The 18,874-nt window shown below is 44.9% G+C and overlaps 1 protein-coding gene across 1 annotated transcript in view; it reads left to right on the top strand.

Annotated features, from left to right (window-relative positions):
- RTKN2 (rhotekin 2) overlaps window positions 1–18,874 on the top strand; it is a 299,871-nt gene that overhangs the window by 211,482 nt on the left and 69,515 nt on the right. The window contains exon 10 of the mRNA XM_078642689.1: window positions 17,762–17,927. Coding sequence (XP_078498815.1) covers window positions 17,762–17,927 — 166 coding nt within the window. The remainder of the gene's footprint in view (window positions 1–17,761; window positions 17,928–18,874) is intronic.

Raw genomic sequence — 18,874 nt, 5'->3', positions numbered from 1 at the left:
CAAGCTACCGATCACATTCTACAATCACGAATCGGTTACAGTCAGTTAAGTACCATGCATGAACAAGAACTAGCCCGATCAGCAGTCCGATGGATTACTGATTCTACCACTTTTCCAGACGAAATAGTGGCACAAATGTTTCTGAAATTGCCCCCAGCCGAGCAGCGACTGGTGGGTATGTATATGATCCAGCACCTCATTACTCTGTATGAGGGTCAGCACTCTGATCCAGGTCCGTTACACGATATCCTGAACGAGTTACTCCAGTATAGATGGAGAGGTCTAGGTACCGATTTAATTAGTGTCATTCTAGAACAGCGTCACAAATATAGAACGTTTCTGAACCCGCATTTTGTTCATGTCTCACCCCCAGAAAGTAAACCATTTTACATGGAAAGACAGAACCCGTTACGAGAAGTGCATCCAGTTAAGACAGAGGACGGTGAAATGCAACGAGTGTTTGTTTACACCCCGATTACAAAGATGGAACTCCTCGAAATGAAGAAATTAATTCCCTGTCATGACAAAGATCCAGCAGGGTTCCATAGAGAATTAAAAGACATGCTCCGTATGGGAGAATACACTTACCCAGATATCATTAAAATGTTAAAGGTCCTGTTGCCCGCAGGGGTGTATGAAAAGCTAAAGGAAAAAGAATGGGAGGTGGGAGAGAAAAAGATCGATTGGGCAGTTCTAGAAGCTGAAGACAAGGCACGAGTACCAGGTACTGGTCTTGGAGATAAATGTAAAGAATTACCAGAATTATTGATTCAAGTTTTACCCAGATTATTGACAACTAGAAAAGAAGACTGGGATGCAATCTCAGCCTGTAAACAGAAACAAGAGGAAGATATTAGTGATTTTTATTCTAGGTTTGAAAAGTGTTTTAGTATCAATAGTGGCCTCAAGACAAGTAGTGAGTCATACCCTCACCTTTTTGTTACTAAATTAGTCGAGAATTCAAGCCCACAAGTTAAAAATCGAGTTCTGAAAGTCGAGAGTACCTGGCAAGCTAATACTCCGTCCCAGATGCTCCAGATGCTTCAGTATCACCAGAATAGAATCAGAGAAGAACAAGAACACGAGAGAAAACGTATGAAAGACACGAAAATGAAAGTACTAGTTGCACAATCTGTTCCTCAAGACAGTCAGAAGAGGGGTCCGAATCAAGCCAGTCATCCTGCAGCTCCCGTTAAAGGGAACTGCAACTATTGTAAACAGCCAGGTCATTTTATAAACGAGTGTGCAGTTCTGAAACACAACATAGCTACTGGTAAGACTAAAGAAAGACCACGTCCGCCTAGACAAGAACAAGTTTCACAGATTCCTCAGCCACAGAATGCACCACAGACAGTTACAGCACCGCAGCCTATTGCTGCAACCCAGCATGTCACACAGCAGATGTACCAGTATGCACAGTCTGAGTATCCAGAGTACCAGCAGTATTCATGAAACAGCCTAGAGAGGGAGGTAGGCTTGCCTCTCATCGAGATACCTGTAGATCAAGAAGGTCCCTATGTTCACAGTCAAGTATTAGGGAAAGACAGAAAGTTTTTGATTGATACAGGGGCAAGTAGGACCACAATTAGTCACGCCGAAGTTCCAGGGGCTCCGCTCTCAGGCTCAAGAAATGTTTCCCTTGGATTTTCAGGAAAACCTATCGTAAATGAGATTTCAAAGCCAGTTACTCTAGAAGTAGGTCCATTGTCCCGCACTACTGATCTGTTACTTACTAAGTCATGTCCAGAAAACCTATTAGGCATTAAGACACTGAAAGAGTTAGGTGCAGTTATATGCTGTTCCCCAGAGGGAATACGATTGTTCCTACGTGACTTCAAGGGTCACTATGTATTACGAGATTTTGATTCGAGACTGTCTAATGTTCCACAGCATCTATGGGCGCAAGGTCCAACTGATGTAGGTTACATGCAAATCACACCCTATCGTGTGACTCTCAAGCCAGGTGTAGTGTTACCACGAATCAGACAGTACCGATTGCCACCCGAGGCTGTAGCAGCCTTATCCAAAATTATTGACGAGCTCATCGCTCAAGGAGTAGTTGTAGAAACTGACTCCAACGTATGTAATTCTCCGATCATTCCAGTCATGAAACGTACTGATCCAAATGCACCCCCAGTATATCGATTAGTGATCGACCTACGAGAGCTTAATAAATGTATTATTCCTCAGTACCCAGTTGTCCCAGACATCTCTTCCCTATTAACCGCCATTGATTCCGAAGCCACGTTCTTCACTGTCATAGACCTCAAGAACGCATTTTTCAGTGTCCCTATTCATCCAGACAGCCAGTTTCTTTTCGGATTCTGTTTAAATGGAAGGAGCTATATGTTCACACGCGCTCCTCAAGGTTTCACAGAAAGTCCTAGTATTTACAGTCAAGCACTCAAGAGACAACTAGACAACATTCACATGCCAACTGACACTGCCCTGTTCCAGTATGTCGATGATCTACTGATCACAGCCCGTTCTGAACGTGCTTGCGAACGAGCATCCCTCACAGTTCTGTATTTCCTAGCCGAGATGGGGCACAAGGTGTCCCCTTCGAAGCTTCAATTCTGTGTCCAGCAAGTGGTATACTTAGGACACTTACTGTCCAAGAGGGGTAGGCAGTTGACACCAGACCGTATCCAGTTAATAGCGAGTCTTCCTCAGCCCAAGACCCAGAAGGAGGTACGTGCTTTTATCGGCCTTACTTCTTATTGTAGACAATGGATTCCTCAGTATGCATTTCTAGCCAAGCCACTGATACAGTTAACGACACAGGAGGCAGCCGTATCGACTGTTCTCCCTTGGACATCTGAACATACACTTAGTTTCAACGAGTTAAAGAAAGCTTTATGCCAAGCTCCAGTTCTAGCCACACCGAACTACAGTAAGCCTTTTACACTTTTCGTTACTGAACGTGAAGGTACAGCATTATCTGTTCTCACACAAGATCAAGCAGGACAATACAAGCCCTGTGCTTATTTTTCGAGCACACTAGATCCTGTAGCCCAGGCTCTGCCTGCGTGCCTCAAGTCAGTTGCAGCCACAGCACTAGCTATCAGACAAAGTGATTCCATAGTTTTAGGACACTCTCTGACAGTACAAGTTCCACATTCTGTGGAAGTTCTTCTGAACCGAACACAAACTCAGCACTTGACAATTGCACGTTTAACAGGTTATGAATTGACACTGTTCCAGCCACACATAGAAATCAGACGCTGCAACATCCTGAACCCTGCTACATTGTTACCATCAGCTAATTCGAATTCTGCCACACATGACTGTGTGGAAGTAGTTAACATTACGACAAAGCCAAGACAAGATCTGACAGATATTCCGTTACCAGACCCCGACCTGACACTTTATGTGGATGGTTCATGTATGAGAACAAGTACAGGAGAACTAGTCGCCGCGTATGCCGTGACTACTGACACTGAAGTTATTGAAACACACCGTATTGATACCCTGTCCGCTCAAGCAGCAGAGCTAGTTGCTCTGACACAAGCCTGCATACACGCCAAGAACCTGAAAGTTAATGTTTACACAGATTCACGTTACGCATTTGGAGTTGTACACGACTTCGGAGTGCTCTGGCAGGAGAGAGGTTTCATGACTTCTCATGGAACCAAGATTCAGCATGGTCTCCTTATTCAAGCTCTGTTAGATGCCATACACTTACCGACATCCATTGCTATCATGAAATGCAAAGCACATACGAAAGTCACTGACATTATTTCCCAGGGTAATGAACTAGCAGATCGCACAGCCAAGCTTACAGCACAGACTCCAGACATTCCAGTTAACATGACACATGCTCCAGATCCGACTACATGTATGACAGTTAAGGACCCTACACAAGATGTCATAGACATACAGTTACATGCTACTCCCGAAGAAATCAAGAAATGGTCCGAACAAGGAGGGGTCCAGACAGATCAAGGATGGTTAACGAAGGGTAGAGCCACATGGTTTCTCCCCGACTCTATGGTTCAAGTCATTATCAATACCGCACATAGTCCAGCACATTTAGGAGAAAAAGCTATGTTAGACAGTATCCAGAACATTTGGTTTAACAAGCATTTACGAGCTGCAGCCAAGCAGAAAGTCCGTACCTGTATGATATGTTGTCAGTTTAATCCAGGTAAAAGTGTCCCGGTGGAACAAGGTGGATTCCAGCCCCCTGACCACCCTTTTGAAGTCCTCCAGATGGATTATATTCAGATGGAGCGATGTCGAGGTTTCAAGTATGTCCTTGTAATTGTATGCGCTTTGTCCAGGTGGACAGAGGCATATCCAGTCCCAGATTACACAGCCGCGACCACTGCCAAACAGTTGGTTCGTGAATTCTTCCCTCGTTATGGACTCCCTAGAGTCGTATATTCTGATAACGGCCAGCCATTCTCATCCGAACTCATGAAGCATGTTTCCCTTTTGTTAGGGTACCAGTGGAAGTTCCATTGTGTACGCCATCCTGAAGCAGCCGGTCTCGTTGAGAGACATAACCAGACTCTGAAAATCCGTATTGCAAAAGTGTGTAAAGAAAAAGGTGTGGACTGGCTAGTAGCTCTACCAGTCGCTTTATTTTATATGCGCATGGTCGCACATTCCAGATCAGGTCTGTCCCCGTATGAGGTCGTTTTCGGCCGCCCTCCTAACATGTGGGGTACTCCTAGACCCCGAAGTATTACCGATGTTTCAAGTAATATGCTGACAGATTACCTAGCTTCCTTGATGTCTGCCCTCAACTCATGTCGTTCACAGGTTGCCGCCGCATTTCCAGACAATACCGAGGTGGCACCGCATGAAATCGTTCCAGGATCCATGGTGATGGTCCGCAACTTTGACAGATCAAGTCCGCTGGAGCCTCGTTGGAAAGAGCCCCGACAGGTCCTCCTCACCACCCGTACAGCCGTGAAGTTGGAAGGACGCAAGGGCTGGGTGCACCTTTCTCATGTTAAACTTTTTAATGGACTAAAACCCGTCTTAAAGAACATTTCCCAGGATTCAAAGGATTGCCAGAATATTGTTCTCAAGGACTGTCCCGCAAAAGACATTGTTACAACCCCTCCCCTGTTAGAGAAAACTCCGCAGCAGGAGTATAAACAGAAACTACGGTCTAGTAAAATAAGTCAGTCAGTTTGATTGTCTAAGTCCTCCCCTAGGTGAAACGGTTAGACTGTTTCTGACATGTATAAAATAGACCCCCATAGTGAGAGAGTTAGTCAAAACTCAATCCGATGTATCGTTTTTCTATGTTTCATATTGTTTTCCAGCCTTATGATTTCCTGCACCAGTTATGCATTTTACCTATGTTTCCCAGTTTCACATGTAAATAAGTCTTCTAATGTTACAGCAGAGCACACGTTTAGTGATCTGCCCCCTCATGAATTTTCTTACCGCCTCGCTATGCGAAACAATAACTCATTTATCCGTATGTTACATTACTCACACCAGACCAGCAATGCCACTAATTGTTGGGTGTGTGGTCGACTCCCCCCTTTCCAGACACCGAAGGGAGTTCTGCCACTCTTTCCTTATCCTTTTTCACATAATGGTTCGTGTGGAGCATGGTCCACGTTAACGTCATCCTCAACAGATATGTTTTTCCTTAACAGTACATGTTTCCCAGACAAGCAAGGTCTCCCTCACAGAACCGGGTTAGATCTAGAAAATGAAGTGTATAATTTAGGTAATTATTCGTCGAATTTCATGGTCCTGAATGTTCAGTCTGATACTACTCCAGACTTACCTGCTATTTCAGTACTACCAGTCAAAGGCGAATTATGTGTCCGAAATAATGGTTCCATACATGTAGGACATAGTGATTGTACTACTGTTGTCAAGTATAGTGACAGTGGGAAATCTATTTTCAAAGCTTCACGTCATTCATATTTTATTTGTGGTCAGACCGCATATGTTCGTCTGCCCCTCGATTGGGAGGGAACCTGTTACATTGCCTTCCTACTGCCACCAGTTTTCCTAGCCCCACCTGATTATCATAGAAACACACATCTAGTACACATTAGACATAGAAGGGAGTCCCCAATTGTCGATTATACTGAAACTACTCTAGAACAGTATACAGATTTCAACAGAGGTTTCTTTTTCTTTATAGGACCTGTTTAGAATAGTAAGTTAATCCGTAGGCTAACCAGAACCCTTGAAGCTGTAGTAAATGAGACTGCCTCTGCTCTAGGTAACTTAACCGAAGAGCAATCTGCTATGAGATTTGTCGTTTTACAGAATAGTCTCGTCCTTGACGTCATACTGGCCGATAGGGGCGGGGCCTGTAGAGTCATCGGATCTAGTTGCTGCATTTTCATTCTAAATAACGCGCCGTCTGTTTATTCAGCTATAACCAGACTCCATAAAATTGCCCATCTGATACACCAAGATCCAGACACCTGGACATGGTCCGGTTGGTTCTGGAATATAATTTCCGCATGGGGATGGAAAATATTGTCCTTCCTAGGTATTGCAGTAGCGATCATATTCAGCTGCTGCCTCTGTATACAATGTGGCCCTGCGATTTGCGGCATGTGTGCTACATCCTGTATTCCTAGTATAACTCCTAGTCCCAAGTCCCGTTCTAAATCCCGTTCCAAGAGGATTCGAGATGAGCAAATGATACTGTATGAAATGATAGATGGTATCATGAATATTGATGTTTCCTGATGGAAACGTAGTGACAAGGAGGGAATGTGGAAAAGTAAATTTTGCCATGTTCTGTGTCCCTACGTGTCACCCATCATATGTTATGTGTGCATGATTAAATATGCATATGCATTCCCCATGTCTGATTAATGACGCAATTACAGTTGTGTCCCCCTCTAGTATGCCAGTTTCCAGTCCTCGTGAATAATACGAATATCAGGCCTATGTTAAGCTACGTTGCCACGTTTCTCAGTGTGCACGTTATTCCATTATAAAGTCCCCGTTTCTAGGCCTCAAAAGGGCCTGGACATCAGATTCAGCTCCTGTCTCCTGAAGCCTCGCTGAGGAGCGATACAGCCCCCACCTGTATCCTCGACCCTTCACTTACTTCCTGCCTAGCAGTGCCCGGCCCAGCTTGGCTCAGTCTCTGAGTCTGCCAAGAATATGTTATGATTCCAATTATCAGTTCAGTCCTTCTTCTCTGCATTCCTAAGCTACTGAACTGCATCAATAGTTTCCGTCATTGTCTAGCCTTCACGTCTCCACGTTAGAGAAATACTGTATTTAATGGTCATTTCATATTCTTCATCACGCACTACATGTAGAATAATGCATGGTCCAGTCTTAGAATCAAGTTAGCCTTTCCTCTCCTGACTTATAGTTTATATCAACATGTTCTCTAAACATCAGATACTAGATAGGGTTTAGGTACATGTCGCTCCGACCCTCCAGACTTCAGTCTCTGCTCCTAGCACAAAGTTCATAGCCCCCAGCTTCTCCTAGTAATACGTCATTGCCAGTTTGCGCGCACCATCAGGTTAGAGGTCCCGGCTCCTTAGGTAGCCCCCTCCATGGTTTCCGCCCCATTCATGACATATCCTGTTACGTCTGCACCACATGTCTATGTATACGCCCCGTTACACCTACTTTCGCCCTTATCTTTCGCGACTGCTACGCGTCACACCTTCTGCTCCACCCACTGCTACGCCTACTGCAATGTAATGCTATGTGTTTGCGTTATGTATATATGCTCATGTATTGTTATTGAAAGCCAGCGCGCTCATCCCAGATCCAGCCCCAGCAGCTGCTGGGCCCTGCCATCCTATTCCTATGCAGGTTGTCCTGTTCCTGTCCTTATACTATATTAAACCTGCAAAACTCCTACTACCTCGAATCTTGACTCTTATTTATTGAGCTATCTGTTATGATATATGTCTAGTCAAAAAGAGAGGTATTATTTATTTATTTACCACATTCCTGAAAATCCAAGGGAAACATTTCTTGAGCCTGAGAGCGGAGCCCCTGGAACTTCGGCGTGACTAATAGTGGTCCTACTTGCCCCTGTATCAATCAAAAACTTTCTGTCTTTCCCTAATACTTGACTATGAACATAGGGACCTTCTTGATCTACAGGTATCTCGATGAGAGGCAAGCCTACCTCCCTCTCTAGGCTGTTTCATGAATACTGCTGGTACTCTGGATACTCAGACTGTGCATACTGGTACATCTGCGATGTAACGTGCTGTGTTGCAGCAATAGGCTGCGGTGCGGTAACTGTCTGTGGTGCATTCTGTGGCTGAGGAATCTGTGAAACTTGTTCTTGTCTAGGCGGACGTGGTCTTTCTTTAGTCTTACCAGTAGCTATGTTGTGTTTCAGAACTGCACACTCATTTATAAAATGACCTGGCTGTTTACAATAATTGCAATTCCCTTTAACGGGAGCTGCAGGATGACTGGCTTGATTCGGACCCCTCTTCTGACTGTCTTGAGGGACAGATTGTGCAACTAGTACTTTCATTTTCGTGTCTTTCATACGTTTTCTCTCGTGTTCTTGTTCTTCTCTGATTCTATTCTGGTGGTATTGAAGCATTTGCAACATCTGGGACGGGGTATTAGCTTGCCAGGTACTTTCGACTTTCAAAACTCGATTTTTAATTTGTGGACTTGAATTCTCGACTAATTTAGTAACAAAAAGGTGAGGGTATGACTCACTACTCGTCTTGAGGCCACTGTTGATGCTAAAACATTTTTCAAATCTAGAATAAAAATCACTAATATCCTCATCTTGCTTCTGTTTACAGGCTGAGATTGCATCCCAGTCTTCTTTTCTAGTTGTCAATAATCTGGGTAAAACTTGTATTAATAATTCTGGTAATTCTTTACATTTATCTCCAAGACCGGTACCTGGTACTCGTGCCTTGTCTTCAGCTTCTAGAACTGCCCAATCGATCTTTTTCTCTCCCACCTCCCATTCTTTTTCCTTGAGCTTTTCATACACCCCTGCGGGCAGCAGAACCTTTAACATTTTAATTATATCTGGATATGTGTATTCTCCCATACGGAGCATGTCTTTTAATTCTCTATGGAACCCTGCTGGATCTTTGTCATGACAGGGAATTAATTTCTTCATCTCGAGGAGTTCCATCTTTGTAATTGGAGTGTAAACAAACACTCGTTCTAGTTCGCCACCCGTTCCTCTGACTGGGTGGACTTCTCGTAACGGATTCTGTCTCTCCATGTAAAATGGTTTACTTTCTGGAGGTGAGACATGAACAAAATGCGGGTTCAAAAACGTTCTATATTTGTGACGCTGTTCTAGAATGACACTAATTAAATCGGTACCTAGACCTTTCCATCTATACTGGAGTAACTCGTTCAGGACATCATGTAACGGGCCTGGATCAGAGTGCTGACCCTCATACAATGTGATGAGGTGCTGGATCATATACATACCCACCAGTCGTTGCTCGGCTGGGGGCATTTTCAGAAACATTTGTGCCACTATTTCGTCTGGAAAAGTGATAGAATCAGTAATCCATCGGACTGCTGATCGGGCTAGTTCTTGTTCATGCATGGTACTTAACTCACTGTAACCGATTCGTGATTTCAGAATGTGATCGGTAGCTTGGAATACTTGTTCTAGTGAACCTTGTTCTGGTGCTGGATGATGGAAAATAGACTTGTGTTCTAGGCGTAAATGGCGATCTGGAAATCTAGATTTTCCTACATACGCTATTCTGGCGGGATTCTCGTCCTCTACCTCTTCAGTATCAGAGTTACTTTCTTTCTCGCTTACTTGTGCTGCTTTACGTTGTTCGTGTATCTTTATTATTTCTCTACGGATTTTCTTGTACATACTCTCCATAGCACCGACGGTCTTGTGCTTACCCTCGGCTATATTATCACTCCACCTTGTCAGGGTTCTCATTTCGGCCGGATCTTTAGACGGGTAATCTTGTTCTCTTATTAGACAATTGATCAGAAACTTTAATATCATGAGCTGGATCTCGGCTTTCCTTTGAGACATGGCCTCGCTAATACTTTCTGGATCATCCCCTGTACGGATGAAACGATATATTCTGTCTAGATCTTCTTTCATATTCGGTAAGGTGACTAGATACTCGGCCACCTTTCTTACGCGGAATGAATATAAAACCATATTATCCTCGCCTGGGACTGGATCATAACCGCATTCGGCAAGGGTTTTTCTTATTTCTGCTACAGTCTGATGTCTGGGCGTACGCTGTGACGCTTGTGCATGTAATTCGGCTGTCGTTAAACGCTTGTGTGGCGGCGGGGTTTGAGGAGTACCTCCCCCTGCGGCCCCTAAACTGGAGTCGTCTACTGAGGCTCTTCGTCCTGGCAGAGTGGGAAATGGAAATGCAGGCTGGACTTGTATGGCGGGCTGGACCGGGGGTACCGTAACAGGTACTCCGGTGTCTGGAGGAGCGGGAATTGCCTGATTTACAGGGACTGGCGGAACAGGATTTGCATATTCTGGGACTGTGTCGTCCAAATAGGACGAAATAAAAATATCAGCTGCGGTCTGTTTGTGACGTAGCTTGGTCGGAACTAATGGTGGCGGGAAATTACTGGATGCCTCTGGGGTCGCTTTTGGCAAGCCCTCGGCAAGGAGAGGATACATACCCCTAATAAGGGTATGCCTCTGTCTGTCTGACTGTTCGGCTTTGACTTGTTCACCTATCTCGATTAGTTCTTTTTCTTGTGCTCGTTCTAAGGATTCTCTACTTAATTCTGACTTTCTGATTTCCTTTTCAGTTCTTTTATGAGCTTCTTTGCGCCATAACTCGATGGCATCTTTCTGTGACTGTCTGGCTTTCTTTTTCCATAATGCTTCTTCTACTCGCATGATGCATTCGGCATCCCATGTACCCGATACGGGCCATCTATACTTTTCTTCTAACTGTTTGGTATACTCTACCCATAAATCTAGATACAATATGGCGCTTATGCCATGCTTCTGATACATAAAATGACCTGGACTGTCCCTAGGCGGAACTGGAACTGCTGCTTCCAGCAGACCCTTTCTGGTTTTTAACTGACGTAATTTCGAAAAGAGCGGCATGACTGAACCATAATCTAGACACAATACACTACACAATAAACACGATACTTATTCCCCATTCATACCACGACATTAAAATACATGAAGAACATTTAAAAATAACAGTTCGAACAGAATACTACCTGGAATACGGAACACAGAATACATGAATTTTCTCGAGAACAGAACTGACTAGAACAGGAACTAGATGCACTGCTGAAACAGTACGAAACTTACCGGTCTCATAAAGAGACACGTCAGGACCCGCATCCACCGAAGTGGACACTTCGTTTGTGGGTCTGTGTACCACCAACCCACGGACCAGAGTCAATTAGATTGACCCTGTCTAGATACCACCCCAGTAACGGTACTCACCGGGCAGCAAGAACGGAAGGCCTCGGACTGGACTGGACGACGACGGACGACGAACTTCGGACTTCAGTTACGGGTGGGCCTCCGGATACCTCGGACCTTGGACTCTCGGCTTGGGCTCTGGTCGGGACTCGCCGCGTTCCTCCACCGTCTCGTTTGGATGCTGGACCGCCTCCTCCGTCTCCTCCGTGGGCCTGAGGGATACTTGAAGCAGAAATATCTGCCGGTGCGCAGAAGAGTTCCGTCACGACTGCAGAGGGTCAGGGGGTCGGCGTGGCTTCACCGACGCGTGGGGAAAGGGCAAGTCCCTATTCGGGCGCCATTATGTGGTAAATAAATAAATAATACCCTATTTTTGAATGTATAAATGAATAACAGATAGCTCAATAAATAAGAGTCAAGATTCGAGGTAGTAGGAGTTTCGCAGGTTTATTACAGCATAAAGGACAGGAACAGGACAACCTGCATAGGAATAGGATGGCAGGGCCCAGCAGCTGCTGGGGCTGGATCTGGGATGAGCGCGCTAGCATTTAATAACAATACACAAGCATTTATAGTAAAACAGTTGCATTACAGTACATATGATAGGCGGAGCAGTGGGTGGAGCAAAAGGCGTGACGCGTAGCAGTCGCGAAAGATAAGGGTAAAAAGAGGTGTAACAGGGCGTATACATAGACATGTGATGTAAACGTAACAGAATATGTCATGAATAGGGCGGAAACCATGGAGGGGGCTACCTAAGGAGCCGGGACCTCTAACCTGATGGTGCGCGCAAACTAGCAATGACGTATCACTAGGAGAAGCTGGGGGCTTCGAACTCTGTGCTAGGAGCAGAGACTGAAGTCTGGAGAGTCAGGGCGACATGTACCTAAGCAGTATCTAGTATCTGATGTTTAGAGAACATGTTGATATAAACTAGAAGTTAGGAGGGGAAAGGCTAACTTGATTCTAAGACTGGACCATGCATTATTCTACATGTAGTGCGTGATGAAGAATATTAAATGACCATTAAATGCAGTATTTCTCTTACATGGAGCCGGAAAGGCTAGACAATGACGGAAACTATCGATGCGATTCAGTAGCTTTAGGAATGCAGAGAAGGAGGACTGAACTGATAACTGGAATCATAACATATTCTTGGCAGACTCAGAGGCAGAGCCAGGCTGGACCGGGCATTGCAAGGCAGGAAGTAAGTGAAGGGTCGAGGATACAGGTGGGGGCTGTATCGCTCCTCAGCGAAGTTTCAGGAGACAGGAGCTGAATCTGGTGTCCAGGCCCTTTTGCGGCCTAGAAACGGGGACTTTATAATAGAATAACGTGCACACTGAGAAACGTGGCAACGTAGCTTTACATAGGCCTGATATTCGTAGTATTCACGAGGACTGGAAACTGGCATACTAGAGGTGGACACAACTGTAATTGCGTCATTAATCGAACATGGGGAATGCATATGCATATTTAATCATGCACACATAACATATGATGGATGACACGTAGGGACACAGAACATGGCAAAATTTACTTTTCCACATCTATACCCTGCATCGCCACTAAAGGCAGGCAACACCGGCTGCACCATGTTTGGATCACCCAGAGTCCAGCACTTCCAGTAGGAAGCTTGGCAGCCTCAGGCTGCAATCCACATGCCTCTTGCACCATCGGCAAAAAAGTGTCCTCTAAAACAGGCACTTCATCCGCACTGAGAGTAGATTCATCTACACCGAGAGTAGCTTCATCCACACCGAGAGTACCTTCATCATCCGATGATTACATGTGGAGAGAATACTCACTGCCTGAATGTTCCCCTCCCTCCTCTCCCTCAGACGCACTGTCAGTCTCATAATCCTGCTCAGAGGAAGATTCAAGAAGCATACCAACCACCTGCTGAGCAGTCGTTCTATGACTAGCCATAATGCTTACTAATAAAGGTAACTTGTCAAACAAGTCAACAACAAACCTTTTGTAAAAAAACAAAAATACACTAAAAGTAGCTTTAGCATAAAGACCGACACAATACCGCTCACTTGCCAGAAGCAGCTAGACTCACCACCACCTACTCTGCACAGACACAGTAAGGAGTAACAGTATCCCACTAAAAAAGAAAAACAAAACCAAGAAAATTACGCATTAGACAACGCAAAACACATAGCAAAGATTTTCGTTCACAAAACACTAACTAAAAATGCTGCTAATATGACACTACTTACAATTCATTCATTCATGCATGACATTAATACTCAATTGGAGTAAACACAACGAAAATGTTTTTCTTACCAAAAAATGCAACTACGCAAAACTGCAGATCAACCACTGCAGAAACCGCAAACAATGATCAGAAGCTTTCCACTAGAATAAAAAGGAGAAAAAACACATTACAATCACATATGCAAATAATGCACCAGCCAAGCAAAGGTGGTAAGTGGGCCTAAAAGCATGAGGCCTATCTTCCCCAGAGGGAGCAGAAACATCCCAAAAATTCACCCTGATAAAGGGGGAGCGACACTTGCTCAAGGGGTCACTACCCAACACCATTAAAAAACCCTGGTGTCTAGTGGCTTCTACCCCCTTGGGGACAGATGGGCCTAAAAACATATGGCCAATCTCCCCCCAAACGGGACAAACGGCCACAATAAATACCCCATAAATGGGAGCGACCCTTGCTGAAGGGGCCGCACTCTCAAACATTCCCTGGTGTCTAATGGCTTCTGTCCCTCTTGGGGGCAGATGGGCCTAGAATAAAAAGGTTGATCTGCCCCCAAGGAGGGCAGAAACGGCTAAAATTAGTGAACTCCCCAAGGGGAGCGACCCTTGCCCAAGGGGTCGCTCCCCAACAACACAAACAATCTCTGGTGTCTAATGGCTTCTGCCCCCCCTAGGGGGCCGATGGGCCTAGAATAACAAGGCCGATCCGCCCCCAAGAGGGGCAGAAACGGCCATAATAAAAGATTCCCAAAGGGGAGCAGCCCTTCCTAAGGGGCCCCTCCCCAAAAACATATTTAGAAAAAAATGTAAATCCCTGGTGGCTAGTGGGCTTACAGCGACTTTTTTATTAATTCAATCTGCCCCCACAAGGGGGGTAGACCATTACTAAAAAAAAATATCCCCCAAGCGGAGCGACCTTTGCCCAAGTGGCCACTCCCAGACACAAAGGCACTTTCTAAATTAAAAAAAAATTCCCTGGTGGCCACATAATGCATTTTGAAAAGTATTTATAGATCTTACCCCCCAGGGGGGCAGACACAGCCACAAAATGTTCACCCCCAAGGAGAGTGACCCTTGCCCAAGGGCCGCTCTCCAACACAAAAGGCACATTGTAAATAAAAAAAGATGAAATCTCTGGTGGCCTAGTGATCACAATGTGCCATTAATTGGTCATAAATAATAGATCTGACCCCCCCAAGGGGTGCAGACCCATCCTCGAAATTGGCACCCCCATGGGGAGTGACCCTTGCCCAAGGGGCCGTTCCCCAACACAAAAAGCGCTTTCAAAATAAATAAAAAAAAGATCCCTGGTGCCCTAGTGGTTAAAAGCACTTAAATTGTGGCTTAACCTATTAGATCTGCGCCCCTCCCTTCAAAGAGGGGCAGACCATCACCAAAATATGCACCCCCAAGGGGAGCGACCCTTGCAGAAGGGGCCGTTTAGCAACACAAAAAGCGCTTTCAAAATAAAAAAAAGATCCCTGGTGGCCTAGTGGTTAAAAAGGATCAAATTGTGGCTTCATTTCTTAGACCTCTCCCACCCCCCCCCCCCCCCTCCCACCTAGAGGGGCACCGACCCTTGCCCAAGGGGCCGCTCCCCAACATTAAATGCCCTTAAAAACAAATAAACAAGCATTTAGGCTGCATGATCGCGCCCAATGCGAGATCGTGCAGCAGGCATGCTTGAAAAAGACATTAGAGGAAAGGAAAACACAGCGCGTCTGGCTTGATGTAATGTCAGCGCCCGAGGCGAGCTGACGTCATTACATGATCCGGGGGGGGGGGGGGGTGATGCCGAAGGTCTTCCCCTTCCATTGCGGGTGGGGGCAGGATGATGGGCGGCCCGCGGGGGGAGCGCCAGTGCTTCCACCGTGGGTGGGTGGTGTTATGACGGGCGGGAGCGTCATGTGCACACGCCCACTGTGTCTCATGGTGGCTCTTGGCCGTCATGAGCACCGAAGGGGTTAAAGAGGATTAGGAAGATCCTCCCTTTATACCACTTGACTTACAAAAGACCCTTGTGACAGCATTAGCCTTGTCTACATTGGACTATCGAAATGCCCTTTATGTAAACATACCCCCAAAAAATCTGGAAAATCTACAGCAGCTTCAAAATGCATCAGCTCCCCTGCTGCCGGATATCCCAAAATATCAGTTGGTGGCCCTCAGTTTGACCAAAATGCACTGGCTTTCAGTCGAGAAAAGGATCAAATTTAATTCTGTCTTGTCTTCAAAGCACTGCACGGCATCGGCCCAGAATAGTTGAAGAACCGTCTGATCTGATATGCACTGACTAGAAATCGACGGCTCTTACTGACCCCCAGAGCCAAGAGCGTGTACTAGGGCAGAAGAAGTTTTATTTAAGGAACAGCCAAACCCTGGAAAACACTCCCTCTAAACATAAAAAGCAGCCCCAATCTGTTCTTTTATAAAATCCCTGAAAACCTGGCTTTTTATCAATTAAGTAATAACTACTACTATCATCGGTAGGAATCTGGAATCTGACTGGAAAGCAGTGCCAAGACTTCCATGGGCAATCGAGTGCTTTACAAAATATCAAATCAAAAAGGGGCGTTTTCCTACATTGGTTATCAATCTTATGTGATTCATCAGATATCTCTCGAACTTGGGTGTGTATAAATCACTTTAGAACATGGCCACCCACCGCAGGCTAATGCAAAAACACACTTGTAAAAATATGCATGTCCATCCAAGCAGAAGTGTGTTTGTGAAAAACAAAAACAGTGGCCCTGGTATGTATGGTGAATCGAGCTAAAGTAATTGTGGCATAGCCTCACTGAATATGGTGTGGCTGCTATCACCTTGACCGTGTCAGTTGTTTCTTATGAGGAGAAAGCTGAGGCACTGCTGTGGGAAAACGAAGTACTTCCTCCACCGCAAATTGAGACCAGGCTGCCAAGAGTTTCGGTGGTACATGCGCTTTTGCTCCGCCAAACTCCAGTCCCTTAGTTTTGTGGGTCCTCTTCTTTTTACAAAAATATATATATTTTGATAGAATAAAGGTCTAATAACAGGCTTCATCCAGTAGTTTGTCACTTGCATGTATCCGTGCTAGTTGATGACTACCTCTTCCCTTCATGGCAGACTTGTGTACATTACGCTGGATCTAAGCCCACTTTGGTGGCTTTCTCCAAACCCGTGTGAATCAACAATATTTGAGGGCTAGAAGGGCCTTTCTTCTTGCAGTCTGTTAGCATTGCCTCCTTGATATATTTTCCAGAAAATGTCTGATCAGTCTTCCGTCGTTGGAGGCACTTGCAGCTGTCTCTTTTTCATGGGAATCTGCCCAATGGGTGGAAATGGTAAATAGCCAGGATAGAGGAGTACATTTGTTATGATCACTAAACGTGCAGCAAACTCGTTACTTTTTGTCTACATTTTACACCATGTGGCTCCAGTAGGTGAACTGAGGGAAGACGTTGCAACTGAGCAACTAATGTTGAGGCACATGTTGGCTTGCAAGTGCGATGATGGTGAGCTTTTCAGTGTTTTGATTACCTCTTTTAAAGTTTCCAGTTTTAACCCATAGTGGAAGGTCTACAAAAAGGAAGAGCTTAGGATTGGAAGTATGGTAGTTACCTCAAAGTTAAATGTATCTGTTTTTGTCATTCTAACTTTTTTCCTAATCAAGTGTTCCCTTCCTATGCCCCTAAGTTCTGTGAAGACACTGATTTGCTAAATGCTTAGAGGGAGTTTCATTATTTTCAATGTAAATCCTTGTGTAGAGCGTGGTATATAATTCCTTTTCAGTGTATGCACCTTGCTTCGATTCAAAGGTGTTAATGTTTGCTGTTTGACCAAGGTCTATCAAATACTGCATAAATATAGGATGGTTTGGTGCTCTCTGGGAGTCTCCTCCCCATCATTATGGCCTGTTTACCAGACTTGCTGTGAATTAATTCTGAAGGCTTACAGTGTCAGATGCTGTTTTGAAATGTGCTTGGATCATCCCAATTCATGTTTGTAAACCTGTGAATTTGCAATTGAACCCATGTTGTAAAACCAAAGTTGTAGGCAAGTTACTTTTCTATTTGTTGCAAAAAAAGAAAAAAGTAAAACTGATTTCTAAACAGCTAAACAGAAATACCTGTGTTACTTTGTCATTATTGTAAAGCACCGGTTGTCTTGTATACTTTAACAATTTTCTTATGAAATTTATAGGAAACAAGAATTCGTGCTATGGATAGAGACTCAACGAAAAGATCAAACACTTTTTCGGTCATCAACCCAGTAGCTGGGGAGTCTATGACTCACATCTTTGCAGCTGAAGGCAGAGATGACCTTCAGAGATGGATGGAAGCATTTTGGCAGCACTTCTTTAATCTTAGTAAGTGGGCATTTCGGTTAACTTTTTTAATTCAGCCTTGTACACTACCCTATGGCATATACATATGTTGCATTTGTGCAATAGTTGTCGGTTTATTAAATAGTTCATACATCCACTGTGTATGCTGATGCGCTGAGTGCAAGGTTATTAGTGATTACCATTGCTGAGTATGGGGTGGGTCCGTGATTCACCAGAGACCAACTCTCACTCAGATGGATCATGAAGCCCTAATGTCATTATAGTGCCATTTTGCAAAATCATAAGCCAAGCATAACCTGGCTAGTTTTGGGGTTTGTTTTGATTTGTCATAGGCTTCTAGCCGCAGATTCCTCGCCTTTTGAAGTTTCCTTCGGAATCATACTGGATCCAGAAACTTTTTTGTAGTACCTCTGCTCACCAGAAGGTGGTGTCACGCGGCTCTGTACTGATGCTGTTTTGCTCCAGAAATGATGTGCAGGAACTATATAGGTGCCACTTCCGCGCGCTGATGTCCATTCCTTTCTTTCTGCGCCACCAGACATCGATCTGGAGCTCACCGTCTCGTCTCTGACACTTGCCATCTATATTTTCCAGAAATGTTCTTTGGTGTGCAAGGAATGTCAACCCCTACTATGACAGGTTTTAAGTCCTGTAGAAACTGTGGCAAACAAATGTCTCTGACTGATCCCTATGCTCGAACTCCTCGAATCACAACCAACACCCTCTGGCGCACCTTTCGGCCCCAAGAACCTTGATCGACCTTCCACCTGGATACCACTTCCCCACTTGAATGATCAGATAGGTCAACAACACTTTATGTATTCCCACTTACCGAGGACTTACAGGAGGCTAATGGCCTTGATACCTCCCCATAGAAGAGGTAACCCACCCCAACGGACCAACAACTGAGGAATCTGCGTCCTACCCCATGGTGATGTGAAGAGTGGCCGAAGATCTTGACTTCCAAC

This window comes from Lissotriton helveticus, chromosome 5_1 (assembly GCF_964261635.1).
Source record: "Lissotriton helveticus chromosome 5_1, aLisHel1.1, whole genome shotgun sequence".
NCBI classification, from domain to species: domain Eukaryota; kingdom Metazoa; phylum Chordata; class Amphibia; order Caudata; family Salamandridae; genus Lissotriton; species Lissotriton helveticus.
Note: the sequence above shows the minus strand (reverse complement) of the source record. Positions and strands in the feature narration are given on the sequence as shown.